We start from the raw sequence: 21618 nt of genomic DNA on the forward strand, positions 1-21618 counted from the left end.
CTAGTCTTAAAAGTAGAGAGAGCGTCTGCTTCCCGAACCCAAACTGGCAGCTGGTTCCACAGAGAGGGGCCTGATAACTGAAGACTCTGCCTCTTATTCTGCTTTTAGAAACTCTGGGAACCAAAAGTAAACCTGCAGTCTGAGAGCAAAGTGCTCTGTTGGGAATATACTTAAATGAGATATTTAAGATATGATGGAGCTTGGTTATTAAGACCTTTTTTATGTGAGAAGAATCTTAAATTTTATTCTGAATTTAACAGGGAGCCAATAACGGGGAGCTGAGAAATATGATCTCTTCTGCTGGTTCTGATTGGAGCTCTGGCTGCAGCATTTTGGATCAGCTGGAGGCTTTTCAGAGAATTGTTGGACAGCCCAATAATAAAGAATTACAGTAGTCCAATCTTGAAGTAACAAACGTGTGGACCAGTTTTTCTGCATCACTCGGAAACTGGATGTTCCTAATTTTGAAAATATTCTAAAGGTGAAAGAAGGCAGTTCTAGAAACCTGTTTTATATGTGCATCGAAGGATAGATTCTGGTCAAAGGAAGATTTTTAGATTTCCCACACTGCCTCTGTACTTTGGTTTAGATTTTGTTAAATGAATAATAACACTGTAACATGACCTGGTAAGGATCAGATGATTTTTTTTATATCCTGACATGTTAAACCTTATGATTAAAATAGGGCCCCTTTTTTCACATGACAGTATTTAATCCTTTCTTACGCCTGTGTTGGGTAAACCTTTCAAAGTGCTTCACTTTCCTGTGACTCACTGCAGCATAGGGTAGTGAGGTTCTAGTTGTCTGTATGTTAGGGCCCGCTGGAAGCCCTGTCTTTTGGACGTGTCTTTGATTAAAGGAGACAGTGTCACTCCTGATGCAATAATGTGTGAAATCATGTCATTGAACGCTCAGCTCTTCACTGATAAATTTTGACAGATATCAGCCCTGGTTCTTACATTTGTGACAACCAGGCTGAGGTGGTACCAACTTTGTCTGCCAGTAAAAGAATTTAAATGAATTGAAATGTCACATTTCTGTGGCTTTTTCGTAGTAATCCATGTTTTATGATATGCCTTTTTTGTCTAACCTCACAACCCTGCAATATTTATCACTCTATGATATTCTAATATCTATTCAGAGAAAAGTTATTCTTTATCCGAACATTTTAGCTGAGTTAATCAGGGTAGTTTATTGGTGCCTGAAAAGGCCACCAATTTTTAGGCTCTTTTTTTTATAATCTTCTGTTTTTTTATAAGCACAGAGGCATCCTGCCACATCTCTTGAACACATGACATTTTTCCCAACTGTCTCATGTGGCATCTGTTGTGCATGTGACATTTTTGCCTTTGTGCGTGCAGCAGTATACGGGTTGCTCCGGTAGTCAGTAGCTCCTACCACACCAGGTTTTCATGGCTGGCTTTACATGTTATTTTTTGGCCCATTTCCTTGGTGACAGAGCTGCAGGAACAAAACAAGGGACACACTCATTCGATCATGTCTGGCCTCTGATAAGCACAGCTTGTGCATGCGTGCAAGGTTTATTTATCTGTTGGTTTGCTGGCTTGTTTGCGCCGAGGGGATTTTGGGGAGGAATGCAGAGACCTGACAGCATGGCACAGATGTGAAGTGTGTGTTTAAGTTGATTCTGCCCTTAATTACAGTGTCCTTGTCTTTGGGCAGGGGTGACACAGGACATACAGAATCTCTGCCTGGTTTTGTATAATTTTTGACACGCTCTCTTTGCCAGATGGAACTCCACCAACCCGAGTTGTTTTAACTGGCTCTGATGTATGGACTCACAGGGGTCCTCAGTTTAAGGGTCCAAATATGCATTTACATATTTTACTTTCTTTCGTGTTGCAGCTGTTGAAGATTCACCACATATTGTTGGGCTGTAGATAGTTATTCAGTTTTTAGTTTGTCCCTTTAATACAGTAATTAACTACAAAATATGAGAGTTTCCACTAACAAGAAGTGAGCGCAAGCATTCATCTTTAGCCCAGGAGGGTTCCCTTACACTGAGAAAGCAGGTCTTCATGGAGGCATTAGAGAGTTGTATTCTACAAGTGAGGCAATGTATGGTGACACAGTGATTAATTCAAGTGTGTGACACAAAGGAAAGGTGAACATCTAACCTACTGCTTAATATGAAACCTTCCCCCCATTCTTTGTACCCTCCAACATTCCTCATTCGATCTCTCCATGCTCTTTTTTTCTACAACTTCATATCCTGTAGAGGTCACTGTTAACCAATTCTATCATCAAAGAGCTGTAGCTTTATTCTTCATCCTGAGCAGTCGTTACAAATAAAGGGAGCTTGAATACACACTGCATCTTTTAATCAGAAGTATTCTCCTTTGGAAGTATATGTTGCAAAGGTGATTTAATACAAGGACACATTTACATTGATTTATCTGACAAAATGGTTTTCTTTGTAAGTTTTGAGGCTCTGATTTCTTACTCATGCAGGGAGGATATGCTCTATGCCAAACAGGAGATAGGCAAATCCACAAAAACCTTCAGGATACAGTAATGTGTGGAATAATTCAATTAATCATTAATAAATTCTTTTGGGCAGCCTTTGAATAAACTTTTTTTGGGTGTATAACAATACCTAATGGTGGCAGATACATCTTGTTTCGCTACAAATTGTAGAGAACTGTCTTTACTTAATAACAGTGATATACACAGATCAGCCACAACCTTTAAACCACTAAGCTTATATTACGTAGGTACTATGAGGCCAAATTGTAGCGCGCTGTGGGAATGTTGTTTCTTATCGGTTGTGTGCCTTTTTTCCAACAATGTTTAAGAAGGGTGGTACATATCCACCTATCATCTACATCAGTGTTTCCCAACCGGGGGTACGCGTACCCCTAGTGGTATGCGGAGGTACTGCAGGGGGTACGCGGCGCACGTATTTTTTATTTATTTATTTATTTTTTATTTATTAAGGCGTCACACTTTTATGGAGGACTGTTTATGAAGGAGAATCCAGTTTTGTGATGAATGTTACATGAGTTAGGCCTGTTACGTGCGTTCACACCAAACGCGGTGCGAATATTCGCCACAGGCGCCCCGCAGCTGAAACGGAGCCGCGGCCCAGCTGCGGAGCGCCTGCAGCCGGCGTCCCGCCGAGAGATCACGGCACCGATCCTCCCGAGCGGGTCGTCGGGCTGGGTCCTGGTGGCCCTGGGGTGCCACTGGAGGCGGCCGTCATCCAGACGGAACTCCTGGAGAAGGCGGTGATTTAATTTTTTTATTTTATTTAGTCAGGGACCATGTGCAAAGTACATTAATTATAAAGAGATGACCTGCACCAGATTGTAGCTTAGAAGCTAATTTCCATGTGCAGTCCCATCTGCATGTCACAGACACGACTCCATTTCAGCTGCGGAGCGCCTGTCCATCTGTCTCCACGTCACTGTCATCCAGAATCTCAACGCTGATAGGCTGTCTGGCGCGAATATTTCGCCAAAGTTGGATTTTTTGAACTCGCGCGAATCGCATATTTTCACTCGGCACCGCCTCACCGCTCCTCACCGCGCCTCACCGCGCCGCCGGCTCGAATCCGCGTCTAATCGCGTCTTTGCATTGACTTTGTATGTAATCGCGTCGCCCGACCGCGTCTGGTGTGAACATGTATGTGTGTAAATGTATTCTTAAAAAGAGAGAGAAATGAGTTATGTTCATGTATTATTAAAAAAAAAGAGAAATGTTACTTGTTTAAGTTAGATAACAAAGGAAGATTATTTTGATTTAGTATTTATACTATTTTGGTTAATTATTTATATTTCAAGAAAATGTTTTTTATTCTTATGTTGAATTCAACTGAGGTTAAATAAAAAGAGAGAAAGCCTGAGAATTTTATGTTCAAGTTAAGGATATTAAATAAAATGATTTTCATGGAATAACCACTGTGTTGCTCTACTTTTGGAGAATCATCGCACGCGTTGTATGTGTGAGGGGGTACTCGTGGTGTGACAAGAAGGCTCAGGGGGTACTCGTGGTGTGACAAGAAGGCTCAGGGGGTACTCAGGCCAAAAAAGGTTGGGAAACACTGGTCTACATGAACTCAGTTTCCCAGCAGAATATTACACTGTAACCCAAAGATCAATGATTTCAGTTTCACCTGTCAGTGGTTTAATGACAATTTGACGGTTAAATTTACCAGCTTTTAGTCTGTCTTTTTAAAAGCTGTTTCATGTCCTCCAAACTGATTGCACTATAAGCTATCATCTCACTGATTCTTTCTCAGAAGACTACATCACTCTTCTCACCTTGTGTTAGTCCGGTGACGGATCATCACTTGCACCCAGTTTCTCACCAGAAATGATCTTTGGGTTCAATTTGTCACATCTGAATGCAATCTGAAGCAGACCCTGAATGTCTAACAGATCTATACTGTGTGTCTTACAGGGGATCGATTTTGCCAGTTTCACTGGTTACATGTTCCTTGGAATATGCCTCGTTCTTTTCACCTCGTTTCCTTTCCTGCGGATGCTCTACTGGAACAAAAAACTTTACAACAAAGAGTCCATCGAAATAGTTGGTGAGCAACAGCGTTAAAGCCTAATATATTTTCCAAAATACTAAGGAACAGCGATTTTTTTTCTGTATTTGTTAAATGTTTTGTCTTACCATTTAATGGTGTTCCACAAAAACACTGTTTTTGCTGCTGGAAATTGTGAGTTACCATGGTGCTAAAACAGGGCTGAAATAATGGATCTGCAGTAGCCTGGAAACTGAAAATGTATCAACCACCTGAAAACAACTGTTCACATTCTACAGCCTCCATGACCTCAGCTCCTTGTCATGTCCCCTTTTTTTGGATTATGTATGGCTGTTCAGAAAAGAGTTCTTTGTGTGTATGATGCAGTGGATAAGGTTAATGGTTTAAGTTGGTTTAAGTTTACAGCTATCCGTAGGAGTTTTAGTGGTCCTCATAATGAGAGACAAACTCCAGCATTATTAATTTGGGTGAATTGCATTTTGCATCTTTCACCAGCTCGCCTCCCCTGAGAGTCTGGTGACTCACCCAGTGTCCCAGAAACAACATGGCGCATCTCAGAGGACTCCTTTTCTCTGAAGTTCAACTGCTGGCTTTGACTAGTTAGCAATAAAAATAAAAAATCTGCCAGAGAGCAGCATAGGACTCCTTTCTCCTCTAATTGTGCTTTTGTGCGCTTTCGTTAATCTGGTACACCAGCTCTTTTATGTATCTCCTTAATTAGCCAGCAACAGAAAAGAAAATGATTCTCCCTGAAGCCATGGTACATTGTCCAGGGGCAGGGGAAGATTAAACCCACAGGATGTGTTTGGTTAAGAGAATGTCTTCAATCCCAGAATCTCTGTGTTCAAGGCCCTGGGGGCTGAGATAATGGCGTAAATAATAAAACTAAGATATTTTTGTGAAAGTTCTGACCGCATCTTACTGAGGGATCATTAAAAACAGAGAACACTAAGCTCCTCGATGGTCATCTCACTACTCCCATTAAATACTGGTTGGGGCTGTTCTGTCACACTGAGCTCCAAACAGACTTAAGAAAGCATTGACAACCACAACACAGGCCTGAAAGCCCAGCTGTAGATTCTACCATATAGCCTCTGGCATATAGCCTCATGCTATATGCCAGCCTGGCATAAAGCATGAGGCTAAATCAGCTCACACCCCCCGCCACTCCTGGTAATTGTGCAGATTTGCTTACAGGAATGTTTGTTCACTCCGCTAGTTAGATCCTATTATGGTCACCTAGCAACCATCCATAAAAAGTATATCTCCTACTGATATCCACACAAAGGGGGTGCAGCACCCTCAAGTTTTTGAATTGGCTGTTCCTGAGCGGGTCAAATTGTCCATCGCCTGGCTGCATTAGTCCCTCTGCGGGGGCTCATGTAGCGTATTGACCACCAGCATTATGATATCATCTCAGTCAGCCTCAACTGTAGGATTGATTATTCAACAAATGTGCTGAATTTTGTTCTCGGTCTTCATCAGTGTAACTACTGTGTTGCCTGTGTGTTTGACATGTGCTAAACAGGTCTGTTTGTCATGTTCCTGCAGAACTCAAGCATGAGATCCTGGTTTGGAGGCAAACAGCTCAGCGTATTAACCCCGCCAGCCGAGAGGAGACAGCAGTGAAGTGTCTTCTGATGCAAAAAGTGCTCAACTTGGAAAACCTGCTCCGCAAGATGATGAAAACATTCCAAAGGTTAAACCAATAGCCCTGTAAACTGATACATCTGCCATTCTTAAGGTTGATCCTTTCTTACAGTGACATAGTTTTTCAGTTTTTGATAGGTTGTTTACTTTTGCAAAAGCAACCAGTCTCTATGTCCTTTTTCAGTTTTATGCATTTGATAAAGATATCATATGTACAGTTAGACTGGTAAATGAGATAATGAATGCTGTTCTTATAGTTTATTTCTTTGAAAGGGAGGTTTAATCTATGATAATTCATATAACAAGTTTAATTGCTTTTGGGTCTACTGCACAAAGTCAAGAGACAGTGAGAAATACCAACATTCAGTATGTTGCCATCAACAATAACAGAGGAAATGATTCTTCTCTGCTCATCAGCCTTCATGGAAATTAAATGAATGTAATTTTTCATTGTTGTGTACGACAGACAAATTTCTCAAGAGGATAAAAACTGGGAGCAAAACATTCAAGAACTGCAAAAGAAGGTAGGCTTTGACTCTTCACCTCAGACATATTCCTCATTCATGAGCATGGTGCATTGATGGTATCTCAGTAATGAGATTCGCTGAGTCTTTGAAATTTCACTTAAGACAAATTATTATTAGTTGTATGATTCAAATTACCTTTTTAAAAATCAGAAAGAATATATCTAACGATTTTGCTTCCACAGCACAGAATTACTGACAAGGTTCTCTTGGTGAAGTGTGTATCTGTCCTCGGTGTGGTGATCTTCACGTTCTTTCTCAACTCCTTTGTTCCAAATATTCATCTTGAACTCGGTAAGTGCTGCACAACTTCATTGGGGCTCTTCCAAGTTAGTTCAAGCAATTCCTTAAAATATCCCATATGAGAATATTTGATTTAGCTCATTTCTCTCTAGTGGAAGATTTAATTTCTATTAAATTTTCATCAAATCTTTGTCAATGTACAGCCACTTTTGCAGAGGGAGGGTCAGATTTATCAAATATTATTCAGCAGGTTTAGATGTTAAAAATGTACATATATATTTATTGGCACAGATATGCAATTGGCCTACAAACACAAGTGGTTGCAACAGGTCTCAAGTTTGCCTCTGAAGCTTTGCAGTCATGTTTTGCTCCACCATACCCCTCTAACATCCGAAAGTGGACTTCTGCCTACTTCATAATCTTCCTCTGTGGAGTTATTTTTGTGTCCATTTTGCCATGAGACTTGTTTGAAAATATCATAAGTCTCCTTAGACCAGAGTGAGACTTGATAGTTTTCAAAAATTTATAGTTTTACTTTTGCCAGACCAAAAGAGTTCATAAGAGAGCAAATAATGCAATGTAACAATGAATCACTGATAACGATGTTATTGGAAGTATAGTAAGTCTACAGAAGTTATTGCAACAAAAATGAAACTGAACAAATGCAACATCTACTTTAGTCATAGTATTACTGCTGTATTTGGCCTCTATCAGTGAATGTGTCATGCTTTAAAACCTTTCAAAAAACAAAAACAGGGACGAGGAGATTATATTATATTTTGTTTATGTATGTTTGGATGTGTCATTTCCCACGATTGCCCTATTCGTGAAGGCCTCACTGGGCCTTCATTACTAATGAAACAAAGCTTTTTCTGTCTTAATGATCGAGATTAGTTCAAATAAAACACTGTCTAAAAAAAACCAACCAGTACATAACATCTATACACGTGTTATATGTCATTCAACACAATTCATCTGTTTACAGCTCAATATTGAATTAAGAGTTCAGTTTTGGTTTTGAATGAAACGTAGAGTACTTGTTTCATTGTATTTTTGTGACCTACATACAGTTTAAGAAAATTCTTTGATTGGATTTGTTTGTATGCTCTAGTTTGTCCTGTTCAATACAAACACAGCAGGATTTCAATCAATTGATGAGAGATCACTCATTTTAATTTCAGGCCTTCATACGTCTCATAAAAGGAAAGGAGTAGCTGTTAGCTTCATGCTGGCTTTACTATTTATGACAAATTTCAATTGTTTGTCAGTATCCAATAACAAACCATTAAAAAGTTTCTAGGTTTGTTGTGGTGAAGGAAGCTGGCAGGTTATAAATTCCACTCTCTCTTCATCCGCTGCAAACATGGCAACGTTGCTGTGTTGCTCACATGTCAGCATGTGGTTCAGGTGGAGGGTTATATCTTGTCTGTCTGACACTGTCTGCGGTGTCTCTCGTGTGCGCTCAGCAAATGACCTAAACAGCATCTCATTAGTTTAGATGGCTGTCTACATGCACCTCCCCGTGATTTTACTCTGTCACCAGCCATGCTCAGTTAATTACAGGCACCGCTCAGGTTACCTCTCTGTGACATTTTATTAAATGGGAATGACCCGACGGCAGCATGTTTTCTGTCCCACCGGAGGGAACGGCGCCTTTTCAAACACAACTCTCATTAATGTATGCTGGTCAAAGTCAGGGTTGACTGCAGCTGCAAGCCAAGTGTATTCATCCATCGTAGTTTAAAAATTGAGCCTCGTTAAAATTTCATTAACTTCACTTGGTATGATTTAATTGCAATTTGTTTATTGCCTCGTAATTTGTTCTGTCTACTGTGTCTGTGGCATGGGGAGTTACAAGTGTAGTTAAGATGAAACCATTTTGATCCCCTTGAGGAAATCGGGAGAGTGTAGACGTGAAAGTCATTGAAAAAAAAGAGTCCAATGTAAGATGAGAAATTTAGTCTGACTTTTTAAAATTTTGACACTGGTTATAAGTTTCTCCATAGAAATAGTTTTGTAAATCAAATGGGGAAAAGAAACATCAGTCACTTTGGCTTTTTGGCTTGCACTCTATTACTTTGTTCTGTTTGTTATAATACAGTTTTTACAGCACATTTTGTACCAGACGCCACTGTCTCGTGTGGTAGTGAATCCATCATAAACTGCCCAGACTTGCCTGAAAGCTGGTTTTAATTGGAGAACTCCTCAGGTTGGTTGTCCGCTGTTTGCTCCTGGTTCCTCACAGGAGGCACATTAACCCTGTAAGACCCAGATATTAAAAAAAAAAATTAGCAAACATTTTTTTTACCTTTTTTAGGAGACCTCTGATGTAGAAATGAAAGAATTTTCAGATTTTTTTTAATACATTTTACTAAGTTTTTAGGGAAATGTTGTAAATTTGCAACGTTGGGCATAGTTGGGAGCAGAAGTGTCTGGGATACCACCTGCAGGCATTTCTCCCTGAATAAATTCAGCCATGGTCTGAGTTTCTAGAGTTTGTCCTTCTCTTCCATCTCTGACACAGTCAAGTTGTTTATCATACTAAAAGGAACACACGCATCCCCCCAGAGCACTTAAAGGTTCACATTCAAGACCATTCGCACCCGTCCCTGAACAATGCAACAGGCATCCCCCCATCAGAACATGCTGAACATTCAGAACCTGTTTTTCTATGTCACGCTACTAACTGCTGCTTGGGCAAACATCATTTAGAAGTTAAAAAACAAACAAAAAACTATAAAGATAAAGGGAGTTTAAAATATCCCCATACAATTTATTCATGTGTTTAATTATGGTCTAAGCTAAACTAAGTAAAAATTTAACAGAAAAGCACATTTGGCGCTTAGTTACAATGAATCATCTAACACTTTAAAATTTCTACTACATTTTTTTTCAATTTGTGATCATGTGAGAAGTGCAGTGTCCTTATGTTATGTGTAAGGAGCTCAGGCTATTTTGACTACCACTCTGGCCCAACGTTGTAGAATTAAAAAGCTCTAAATCAAATTTGATGACTGTTTTTCAAAATAACTAAATATGTACATGTTCTACACATTGTAATAAACACAACCAAAACATATTTAAGGAATTTACTTACTTTAATCCTGACAAATCCAGTCATGCAAAAAAAATTAGATGAGCTCAATGGGAAATTTGCAGGTAGAATGAGTTCAAGGCCAGATGACTGGACCTATAAACACTTCTTCTATCCAATAGCATTGTGAGGACAAACAATAGGACCCATTAACTATGTAAATGTGGTGTTGAGAAAAAACAAACACCTGCAGGCCTTTTTTTTTAGAACTGTTAAAAGTGATGTTGTAAATTTGCAACTGTGGGTCTTCCAGGGCAAAGGAGATTTTTTTTTAATGTCACTCTGCAAATGTTTAAGATTAGATTATTTGTAAGACAAAGTTCAAACTGAGAAGTTTACTTTTAATGATTCATTAATCATTGAGTGTATTCAGTTAAGTTTGACCTCAGTTACAGACTTCATCTGTCAGACAGAAGAGTTCCAACAGTGTGGTGGAAGTGAATGTTTTTTTGTTGTTGTTGTTTTTCTTTTTTAAATCACATGTTGACCTTCTTGCTGCAGCACCTCAGCTTGTTCGAACTCTCCTCTAAACCGATGAGAAATCTTATCAGACGCTACAGTAGGGCTTCACATCTCACCCCATAGAAATGTGTTAATGAATTCGGACTCCACCAGCGTATAAGCAGAACTACAGTAGGTAGCTTGTTGTGGTTTCTCCTGGGGATCTAACATAGACATGGCACTTTCTGAGTTGTCTGTGAAGCCAACAGTGTTCGCATCCTTGCATGCATGTGGCCGTCTTCCAAGGCCACATATCCTGGATGTTATTAAAATGATTAAAATTAAAGTTTGGAGGAGTTTCTCTTATTCCCTCATGACATCTCAGCTCAAAAGCATTATATATATATTAAATATCATATGGCTATGATAAAGACAACGTTTTTAGATTGCAAATTGCAATTGAAAGCTTTATAATGTGAGACAAGGACATTTTATAATCTTGAGTGACTTGTAGAGATGATCCCTAATCGTCTCAGCATATTCTGACTTGTTGTTTTAGTGACTAAAGTGTCCGTCTTACTGTTGTTGGCTTAGTTTCCAGACACAGGAGGCTGGTATTGGATGCCTGCCCAGCAGCAAATGGCAGACAGACGCAGTAAGCGACTAGTTGATGAATGTGACATTTAGCTGCCACCAGGAGGTAATAGGGGACCAAAACAGGGATAGCATTTCAGGTGGATGGTCATTGAAATATCCTAAAATGAATGTTAATGCTGCTCTAGGTATACTATATGCATAATAGGCAACTATTTATAGTTAGCCACAAAAACCTAAAGAGGTGATAAATTGTGTTGTTTTTGCATTTTCTTCTTTTTGTCACTGTAAATTATGTGCTTTAGGAAAAAACAAAGAAAAAAAAAAACCCCCCAAACAAACTAAATAAGAAAAAAGACAAAAAACAAAAACTGTGATGTTGAAACATCTAGAATCAACTTCTGATTGACTAAAGCAAGCTACCTACTTCGAGCACAGCAGCACAGCAGCACAGGAGCACATGTAAAACATTCAAATCTCAACTGATTTACCTTTGTGACCTCAGTCAGAGATTATTTTTGGAAACATTAAATGCTCTGTCTGTCAGTCTTTTTCAATCATGCTTGTGGATGATGTAACAAGGACCAATGGATCAGTAGAGGTAGTTTTGCCATTTGATCAAGGCCTCTGATCGATCCCTTTAGGTGAATATTGAATGAATTACAGCTTTTTAATCATATGAAATTCTTCGAGTATGTTGTTGTGTGATTGTGTCAATTTGTCTGCTTGTTGTAAATATGTGGAAATCTGCTTCTCTGTTTGAAGAGTGTGTTTTTCAGTCATAAAGGGAGATGTCAGATGTTTCTTGTTCTCTCTCTCTCAGGTTGGATCGCTGTCCTGGGTGCACTTTGGCTTTTGGTTCTGGCTGACATCCAGGATTTTGAGATCATCCTGCATCGGGTGGAGTGGGCCACGCTACTGTTTTTTGCTGGCCTCTTTGTTTTGATGGAGGTATTTGATATACAGACTTTGTTTTTGGTGTTTTAGAGAAAGCCTGTTTCTATTTTTTTTTCAAGAAAGTTTGGACTTAAAACAAAACAGAACAGAGCAAAAAGTGATACCAAAAACAACTTTTAAATAGAGCCTCCACTTAAGAAACGTAGATTCAGGTTTGGGATAAATTTCAGTTTAGCTGTGCTCTCCTCTGACAAACTAAAGAAAAAAAGGATCGAGGATTACATTTATTGACAGTCCAATGGGTAGTGACAGAAATTCAGTTTGGCAGTGAGCTCAAAATGTAGAAGGTAATTACCTTTATTTTTTATCCATGAGCTGTCAGCACAATGAGGGCTTTGTTCTTTCCTTCCTCTGAGTCTAAAGTGTAAAGAATCCCCACCATCATGTGAACATTACTTTCTTTTTATTTGTTTTTTTTTCTAACTTCTCAGTTTCAGGTACGATAGCAAGAATAGATTTGTCTTTGTCTATTTATTAAACCAAGATGCTTCTCTTCTCTCGGTTCCCACCTTTGAGAATTTCTCTCCTGATTTTTTTATTTTATTTTATTGATCTTCTCCTTTTCATTTTTCAGGCATTAGCCCAGCTGCAGCTTATCGACTTTATTGGAGAGCAGACAGCGCTGCTTATAAAAGTGAGTTTTCCCTCTGATTCCCAGGCACAACCATCATCCCTCATATTTCCATGCAACTGACATAATTGATAATTGGGCACAGGTGACATGATGTTGCATTTGATGCATATTGATCCTTTGGGCTCTATACAACTCTGAATTCTATTATTTTGTTTACATCTGATTCCTGCCAGTGGCTGAGGGGGTCTCAGGTAATTGTCACCTATATTCTTGCCTCTCTACAATCGAGCTTTCTCTTAGTGGAGAATTGCACCAGTAATAGGTCCGTCAGCTTTTGTTTAGACAGCAGTGCTGTACGAGACTAATAATCACACATGACAGGTGGCATGCTATTCTGGATTCATGACTTACTCGATGTCCCCAAACAATAGACAACATGCTGAGAAAAAGTGGATGGCCTTCCTTTCTTGACAGGTGAAAGGGAGCGATATTGTTTTCTTTATCCTGCACATGAACGGCATAGATCAAGAGGGTTCAAACGACATCATGCTTGATGTCACAAGTGAAGAACTGGCGGGGCTCTTAAGATAAAACCAAGACCCACCATCTGTGGTCTTGTCATCAAACCGCTTCATCCTCTCAAGTCATGAGAGGTTAATTGTCAAAGACCGATCGAAATGAGTGTGTTTGATTTAAATCAGTGACCAGCTGAGGTATAGCTTGTATATTTGAGTGTCAGTAAAAATAGTAGTTACTTGTTGCTTTGATTATCTCCCCTTCCAGGCGGTGCCAGAAGACCAGCGCTTGGCTATAGCCATTATCTTAGTGATGTGGGTGTCAGCTCTGGCTTCCTCTCTCATTGACAACATTCCCTTCACTGCCACCATGGTAAGAGGTGTCACCATAATTTAAAACTCAGGTTTACTGTGCAAACAGAAATGTGCTGTTATATGAAGTATAAAAGAATTAGTCTCAGTCAGTTGTCTTGACAAGACCTACTGGCAAAACCACCAATAAAGAAAATCAATATCAAGGGGTTTAATCATCATTGAGGCAACTTCTGACTTTTAAACACAATCTCTAAGGGCTGTTAAGGGAAGAAAGTTTGAGATGGTTTTTGCCTTTCTTAAAAAAAAGAAAGAAAACTGTTTCTGGCTCCAGACATTAAATATGGTCAGTACAGTAAATTACAGAATAATCCCAACTGGCTCAACTCAAGCTAATTCCTAACAACATTCCCCCCCCCCCCCCCCCCCCCCCCCCCCCCCGGTTTATGGCCTGGGTGACGGGTTTTGTTTGTGTTTTTGAAGTTTCATTTCAGCCTAGTTTATTCGCTCAAAATCAGATGATGGAAATGAGCATTGCTGCGCCTTTTCCATGATGCAACATTTCAAAATTTACCTTGAAATTGGCTTGAAAATTTTAACAAACATAGCCAGTGGAAGAATGAATCAAATGAAATATCAACCAGTTCTGGCATTAAATACCACACTGTCTGTAAAAACCAAAAAAAAACCCATATATTTTTACAACATTAAACTTGACCACTTATTTGTGGTTGCACTTATACGCACTTATTTGTTTCCTAAATTGTCTTCCCATTTGTCTAGGTACCTAACTTACCGCACTTACTCTGGCACTAGTTATGCTCTTAGCTGTTTGGTTTTGGAAGGAAATGCACTTATTATTTCTTGTGACCTGAAGTTCTTTTGCCTACCGATGTGGAACACACTTATTGTAAGTCGCTTTGGATAAAAGCGTCTGCAAAATGACAGTAATATAATGTAATGGACCAAACTTTGAGCACTTTGCATTTTTCAACACAGTAAAAGGTTTAACATTTAGCAGATACTTTTATCCCAAGCAGCTTACAAGTGAGGAACACACTGGGGAGAACAATGTTGGGTTTAGCAATTGAACCGGCAACCTATTGATTAAAGCATGGGCAATATCTCCTGGGGTACAGAATTGATATTCACAGTAAGAGAAGTCTGAAGATGCATTTACATGTCTCTATATATCATTGTTGACGAGTTTGATGTCTTTACCATTTGTAGAGGAACCAAAGCCCAGCAAGTGTTATTATTCTCACAATGAGAGCAAAAAATATGTTAAACTGTGATTAAAATATGTATTAGTATTATTTTTGAGAAAATGCTGTTTGGCCATAAAAAGTGTAGAGGATACACCTCAGTCATTATGGAGCTATTTCAACTGTGTGGACAGACATATCTCACATTAATTTGTTATGAATGTCTGATCAGCCTCACCACTTATGTTGTCAGCTGTCTGTTTTGCTGAAAATTAATGGATTGTGCTGAGATCAATGTTTCAGAGGAATATCAGTGTGCTCAATTAAAATGACAGTGAGAAAAGGGAAAAGTGTAATCCCTCTGGCAGAGTGCGATGCTGCTGACAAGAATTAAACCATCAGACTTCTGACTGGAGAGCCCCCTCCCACAGCAGCATGTCCGTGGACTTTGAAAATGCCTCTTTGTCCGATAGTTTTTCCATATTTTCAGGCCCACGCAACCCTCGTTCCACCTAAAAAGAGTAAAACTTCAAAGCATGTCAGCTTTCAATTCACTGCACAGCTGATAAGAAGGCATGCTTGTCCTGATTGTCACAATAGACTGATGCCGAAAAAAGATTTGGTTTACCCATTCAGACCAGAATTTGTGTTCAGAACATTAATGTATGAATCAAACATTCCAGGAACTCTTTCCTTTCCTTTTAAAAATCTCTGCAAAAACAGTGTTGAATGAACTCTTCAGAATTTTTGCACAAATGATTCCAAATCATATGTATGCTAAGCATTTTGAATTATTTTTCCTGTCAAGAGGGTTAATACACTAAAAACAGTGTGTATTTTTAAGTGGCTTTCAATCTAAATGTGTTACTTGCAGATTCCAGTTCTCATCAACTTGAGTCAGGATGCAGATGTGAACTTGCCAGTTAAACCTCTCATCTTTGCTTTGGCCATGGGAGCCTGTCTTGGTGGTAAGTGCTGATTCATAGCCACATTTAATGTTTTGGGCAAAATGCACAACAACCCTCTACACATCCTGACTGACACTAGGGACTTCACAGTTTATCCTTGTCTGAGAGGTGTGGCTATTGATGGCCTCTGGCAGAGAAAGACAACATATGTCACAGGTGACAGCTAGAATTTCAACAGCTGTGTTGCTCCTTGGGGAAGCCAGGCAGAGTTTTTTGTGAGAGGTTTCAAGGACCTCAAAGCATGCCGTATTCAGGTTCTTCTATGCCCCCACGGCTGGCCCTTCAGAAGAGCGTGGCTTTGTTTGGGTGGGGAGGCCACAAATACTGTAGAGGGGAGCTGTCAAAGAGTTTCACTTTAATCAGCTGCACTGTGACAGACCTTAATCGAGTATGCAGTATAATCGAATCCAGCAGTATGATGTCACTGCAGCCCAGCTCCATCGCCACTCTGACACTTTTGAGATGTGAGCAGTAACACAGTGGATACCTATGCTGTCTGTCAGAAGGTAACAAAAGATGGAAGAGTATTCTGGTTTATTGTGCTTTGCAACTTTCTCATATCACTAGAACATCAAATATAGTGTAAAGACCTTTTCACAGGCTATTAGTTATGGATTCATTGTTCAGTATAGAACTCTCCACCATCCTAATCAATTCATGAAATGTAAATTTAGTTTGCGCTTTTCTAGCCTAATCTTATGGACTTGCGGCCTGTACAGGGTGTACCCTGCCTCTCGCCCGGTGACTGCTGGGATAGGCTCCGGCCCCCCCGCGACCCGACCGTTAGATTCAACGGGTATAGAAGATGGATGGATGGATGGATAGTCTAATCTTAGTCTATGCATTGTTACAGGCTACAAAGTGCTGATTTTTCTCTATCACACAAATTCACACAATGATGGAGATATTGCAGGAAGCGTGGGCTCAGTGTCTTTCCCACGGCCACTTGGACACGGGGTCCAGTGAAGCTGGGAATTAAACCTTCCGATTGGCAGATGACTGCTCTTCCCTCTGAGCTACAGCCACCCCTGTAAAATTATGATGAAATAGAAATATGTTAAAAAAGGTTTAGTTAATAAGAAAAAAAGAGAACAGCTATAACAAAAAAATAATTTCAAAAGCTAAATGAATAGAACTGGCAATAAATTTTCTTTTTTTTTTTCAGGAAATGGAACATTGATAGGAGCATCTGCCAATGTTGTGTGTGCAGGAATCGCTGAGCAACATGGTTATGGCTTTTCCTTTGTGGAATTCTTCAAGTAAGCACGCTCTCTCCTTTCACAACATGATTTATTGACATTTCAAGCTGTCCAGAGGTAGATAAATTGAATCAACACCATATTAGAATGTGACTTTATTTTTATTTTTAGTTTGTTTGCAGGGTAATGTCAGGTCTTTGTTGGGAATGCTTTAGCATAACCTATTCTGCCTTAAGGGGTACTTATACATAAATAACTGTCATAAGTTGGGTTACAAAAATGCCAATAATGTGTATGAGTTCCATCACAACAACTGCCTCACATTTCAGATTTTTGTCAATATTTGAATCCCCCAGAGTCTGTTCAGAAATGTGCGAATCATGTGACAGGAGCTGCTCAACTTCCTGAAACTGACCCATTTAATGTATCTTTGGCGCATATATACCCTTTGGTTGGTTAAAAAAAAACCTCCAGGAAACAACAACATGAGTCTAAAGCACATTGACATGACATTGTCAGACCAGTCATTGCCATGCATGGAAACATGTTAGTCTGACAGAAATCTGACAAAATTGAGCTTCTCAAACTGGACCAACACACCCAGAAAATGCAGTTGGGGATGGATTCATTCCTGCATGCATTTGCTCCACTACACCCAAATGGGCCTCGGTACGCTGCACATGTTCCAAAGTTCCTTTTGTTTGCATCTTTTTGTAAAAACAATAAAGCTAAGTGAATATCAATACAGCTGATTTTTTTGACAGAGCTGCTCCAATCACATATTTTTCCGTTTTTGTCATATTTGTCAGGCGGCTAAGTGTTTTAGAATTTGTGACTGAAAAGTAAGCTAATTAAGGCTATGTGTCAACTGTCTCTTGGTCACTTAAAGCATTTGCAAACCGTCGCTCTGCTCTAATAAAATTCAGATTTTTATACATGGAGCTGACAAAATCACAATTCAAGTAACTTTTAGACAGCATCTGTGCAGTGAATTCAGCCATACTTATATGTTACATTTTCTCCCAAAGAGAAAGTTAGATGCAACAGAATGTCTTGCACATTCAGTCACACAATCCACAGTGTAGTGGAGTTGGACATACATCAGTCAATAACTCGATTTCCCTCTCATGCACCCTGGGACAAGGATGGTGGTCAAATTAAATGGCCAAGTTAAGCTGTAACCTTTGCTTGACTCAAATGTTCATGTAACCATGCTTTGTGTTATCTATTTTGGGGAGTTATTCTGTTTGCGTTGATGACAGGAAATATTTACTGGAACATATACTTCAGCAAGTTCAGAGAGAGTCGAACTGTCGCACTGTTTGTTCATGTCTGTAGATGAAACAGTCAGTTATACTGTATCATAAAAAAGCACGAACAGCCAGTAACCGATTAAACCAATACAGAGTGAAACCCTTGCAGAGAACCTGATTCAGAGCCTGCTGGTGGTTACAATAAAAAGAAAAATGTAGAGAAATGTCATTATATCTCATGCTGAATGGAAAATAGGCTGCCTCCCCAGCTGCTCACAGAAAATTTCCATTCTGCTGACACAGAAGCCAGGCATAATTTTCAATTTTCTTGTTGGAAAAATGGGAAGTGGTCAGTGATGTTGAAAGGATGAATGAGACCTAATATGCAGTCATTTGGACATAGTATGAAATGTTGAAAAGAGCCAAAGCAAAACCATAGTAGTTTGGGAGCAGGCATTGTAACAGGTTTGGATCAGTCTTTGATCTGCAGGTGGAGTTTACATGCACATCAAAGATCAGAAAACATTTTCATCGAACAGAGTTATATTGCTTGATCACTGCAGCTGTAAAAACACCAAACGAATATGATAAGGCTGTCGACTGCAATCAGTATCTGCTTAATGTCTTAAAGAGGTGGGACCTTTTGGCAGGTAGTAAGATTGTGAATGTGAGAGGAACACATTAAATCTTAGTTTTCTGTTCCCTGCTTTTGAAGTGCCCAACAATTAAATCATTGTTGGGAAATGTCTCATCTAACAGTTAGCTGTAATATGTTGGGAAGACTGGTAAGACATGGGAATGGCCATCAGCATGGGATCTCATTGAAATTGATAGAAACAGTTGCAGCCTGTCAGCTCTACTTTGCCCTCGCTGTAACTATGTTTATAGTCGGTGGATTGAAGCATTGCTCTTGGCTGAAGCACTGCCTGTAATTGGCTGCCTGTAGCAAGGGTCACAGCTGTTCAGAGAGACAGGTAAGGGGGAGAGAAGTCTGTCTGCGACTCCAGACAGCTGGGACTAACTAGTGCTGTATCAGGAGGTTGAACTGAGGGGCCAGGTGAGCCCAGAGGGACATGATGGGCCATCACAAAGGAAAATGAGTGGCTCTGAATAGCTCAGCAGTTATTTGGTATGACCTCTGTTGCTTTCTTCATGCTTCCTGGCCCTTATCATACTCCTCTCTTCAGACCATTAACCCAGGGCGCATGGTGAAAGCATCTACTCTACATGCACAATATAGTCCAGATTGGCAGAGTATACTTATTGTTCGTGGTAAATAATCATTTTTACAGGAGTGCATAATTTTTAAAGTATTGGTCCCTCTCCTGATTTCTTCTGTTTTTCATGTACAGTATTAGTTAAACGTTTGGACAAACTTTTGTATTCATTTCCAATAAGTGGGTGTGTCCAAACTTTTTAGTTTCAAATTGAACTGCAACAGATCTTCAATTTGCATAAAGACAAAAGATTTAAATTGATGATATCTATAAAACTTACATTTTGCACTCAGATGATGATTGGACAGTCAACATATACATTTTCTGTCATAAGAAAAGTGAGGCCATAAAGCAACATGACACTACCATCTCCATGCTTGACTATAGATGTTTGCACACAAGGACACTGGAGATTTTCAGGAGAGTGTACAGACAATTTAGCCTGTAGCTTTTTTCCCACAGTTGGTGCTCACTTGTAATATACATCAACTTGATGCACCCTGGACACATCATCAGTGATGTTACCTGGGGTCACTGAGTGTTTCGGGTCTTTCAAGCATCATACACTCTCACCCAGGCGACCCAGCTGGGGTTGATTGGGCCCCAGCTTGTGTCCAGGTAGCGCTACCCCACCCACGGTTCTCCTCTCTTTGTCCACAGCCACCTTGAGGCAACTTCTGCTGCCTCAGTGACCTCCTTGATGGCCCTTCGCTTACTGGCCCCTATGATGCTCAGCATGTTGTAGGCCCTGCAGAAAGACTGGTCAGCGAACCCTCTGCATCCCACTTTAATGGGCTCACACCGCTTTTGCCACCCGTCGGTACTCCTCCACTAGCTCAGCGTATTTTGCCCTCTTCCTCTCATTGGGCTCCTCGATATGGTCCTCCCAGGGTACAGTGAGTTCCTAGGAGAACAGTCTACTTAGAGGTCTCTGAGATGAGTAGTGTTGTAGTGGCGATAGTTTCTGGGAATTTCAGTTGCTTCCCAAGGTCAACTTTCAACTCCCAGTCTTGTGCTGTTGCAGCAGGCCCGATGAGGTGGCCCTGGCAGCTGATGATGGCTTCTCTTCAGCCCAAACAAGCAATGGTGTTCTTCACTGGGCAGAGGCGCTTACAGTGGCCAATTCCACTGCTAATGGTGTTCGCTATGGCCTTCAGGACATGGTCATGGCTTCAGCGGTAGCGCCCCTCGCCCAGGGCTTTCAAACAGCAGCTGAGGATGTGTTCCAGGGTCCCCCTTTTCAGACAGAGGTTGCAGGCTGGAGACTCCACCAATCCCCAGCAGAACAGGTTGGATGGGCTCGGTAGTACATCATAGACAGCCCGGATTAGGAATCATATGCGACGGGGCTCTGCTTTCCACAGCTCCACCCATGAGACTCTGCGGTCCACTGCATGCTCCCATCTTGTCCAGGCTTCCTGCTGCTGCATTCCAACCATCGTGCCGGCCTGCTCCTCCTCTACTGATGCCCGCACCTCTTGCTGCACCAGTGATCTCCTGTCCTTCCCCTGCGCCTTGTCATAGTGAGATGTTGTGCCACTGCCCAGGCCAGCTCTACCACGAGTCACTGCTCCCACCAGTATCCTGTGCTGTAGTTCTGACTCAGCCAAGTCCACAGCCTCAGCTGCCCTCCACCTCCGCCCTGTCCTCACCTCGATCCCAGCCTGGGAGACCTTCGGGTCCTCTGACTGTCTGTATTGGAGCACCTCCCTGGCACAGCTCACCTTGAACTCCTCATTCAGGCTGCTGATGGGGAGCTTCAGCATGTTGTTAAATAATAGAGTTCAAAAAGACTTCTGTAGAAGTTGAAGTATCAACTCAAGTGTTTTACTCAAGTAGAAGTATATAAGTACTGGCTTCAAAACTACTTAAAAGTACAAGTAATGTAAAGAAAAAAAAAGCCATCAAAAGCCATCAAAAAAGCCATCAAATGTTAATAAATCCAACATCCTTCCCTTTGTGTGCGTGTGTGTGTGTGTGTGTGTGTGTGTGTGTTTGTGTGTGAGGATGTACATCAGTTAAGCACACCACATATCTGAAATGGAGCAGGTGAGCCTGGCAGGGGGACGAAGCAGTAGTGATGACAGCATTATCTGTAGAAAGTACAGATAATTGCATGAAAATGTAAGGAGTAGAAGAAAAAAATCGGCTGAAAAATAATTACTCCAGGAAAGTATAGATACACAAACATTCTACTTAAGTAAGGTAACAAAGTATTTCTACTTTGTTACTTGACACCTCTGACGCCAGTCCATCACATGGCCAACGCAGAGACAAAGGAGAACCCTTTTGCTGTGAGGCCACAGTGATAATCACCATACCACCGTGTAGCCCAATTATAACAGGATCCTTTTCT

At 40.5% G+C, this 21618-nt stretch overlaps 1 protein-coding gene across 1 annotated transcript in view; it reads left to right on the forward strand.

The window, feature by feature from the left end:
* oca2 (oculocutaneous albinism II) overlaps window positions 1-21618 on the forward strand; it is a 67948-nt gene that overhangs the window by 37539 nt on the left and 8791 nt on the right. The window contains exons 15-23 of the mRNA XM_075486213.1: window positions 4423-4555; window positions 6068-6215; window positions 6633-6690; window positions 6876-6984; window positions 11886-12013; window positions 12594-12653; window positions 13377-13481; window positions 15500-15593; window positions 16759-16852. Coding sequence (XP_075342328.1) covers window positions 4423-4555; window positions 6068-6215; window positions 6633-6690; window positions 6876-6984; window positions 11886-12013; window positions 12594-12653; window positions 13377-13481; window positions 15500-15593; window positions 16759-16852 — 929 coding nt within the window. The remainder of the gene's footprint in view (window positions 1-4422; window positions 4556-6067; window positions 6216-6632; window positions 6691-6875; window positions 6985-11885; window positions 12014-12593; window positions 12654-13376; window positions 13482-15499; window positions 15594-16758; window positions 16853-21618) is intronic.

The sequence above is a fragment of the Odontesthes bonariensis genome, chromosome 15 (genome assembly GCF_027942865.1).
Source record: "Odontesthes bonariensis isolate fOdoBon6 chromosome 15, fOdoBon6.hap1, whole genome shotgun sequence".
Lineage (NCBI taxonomy): Eukaryota > Metazoa > Chordata > Actinopteri > Atheriniformes > Atherinopsidae > Odontesthes > Odontesthes bonariensis.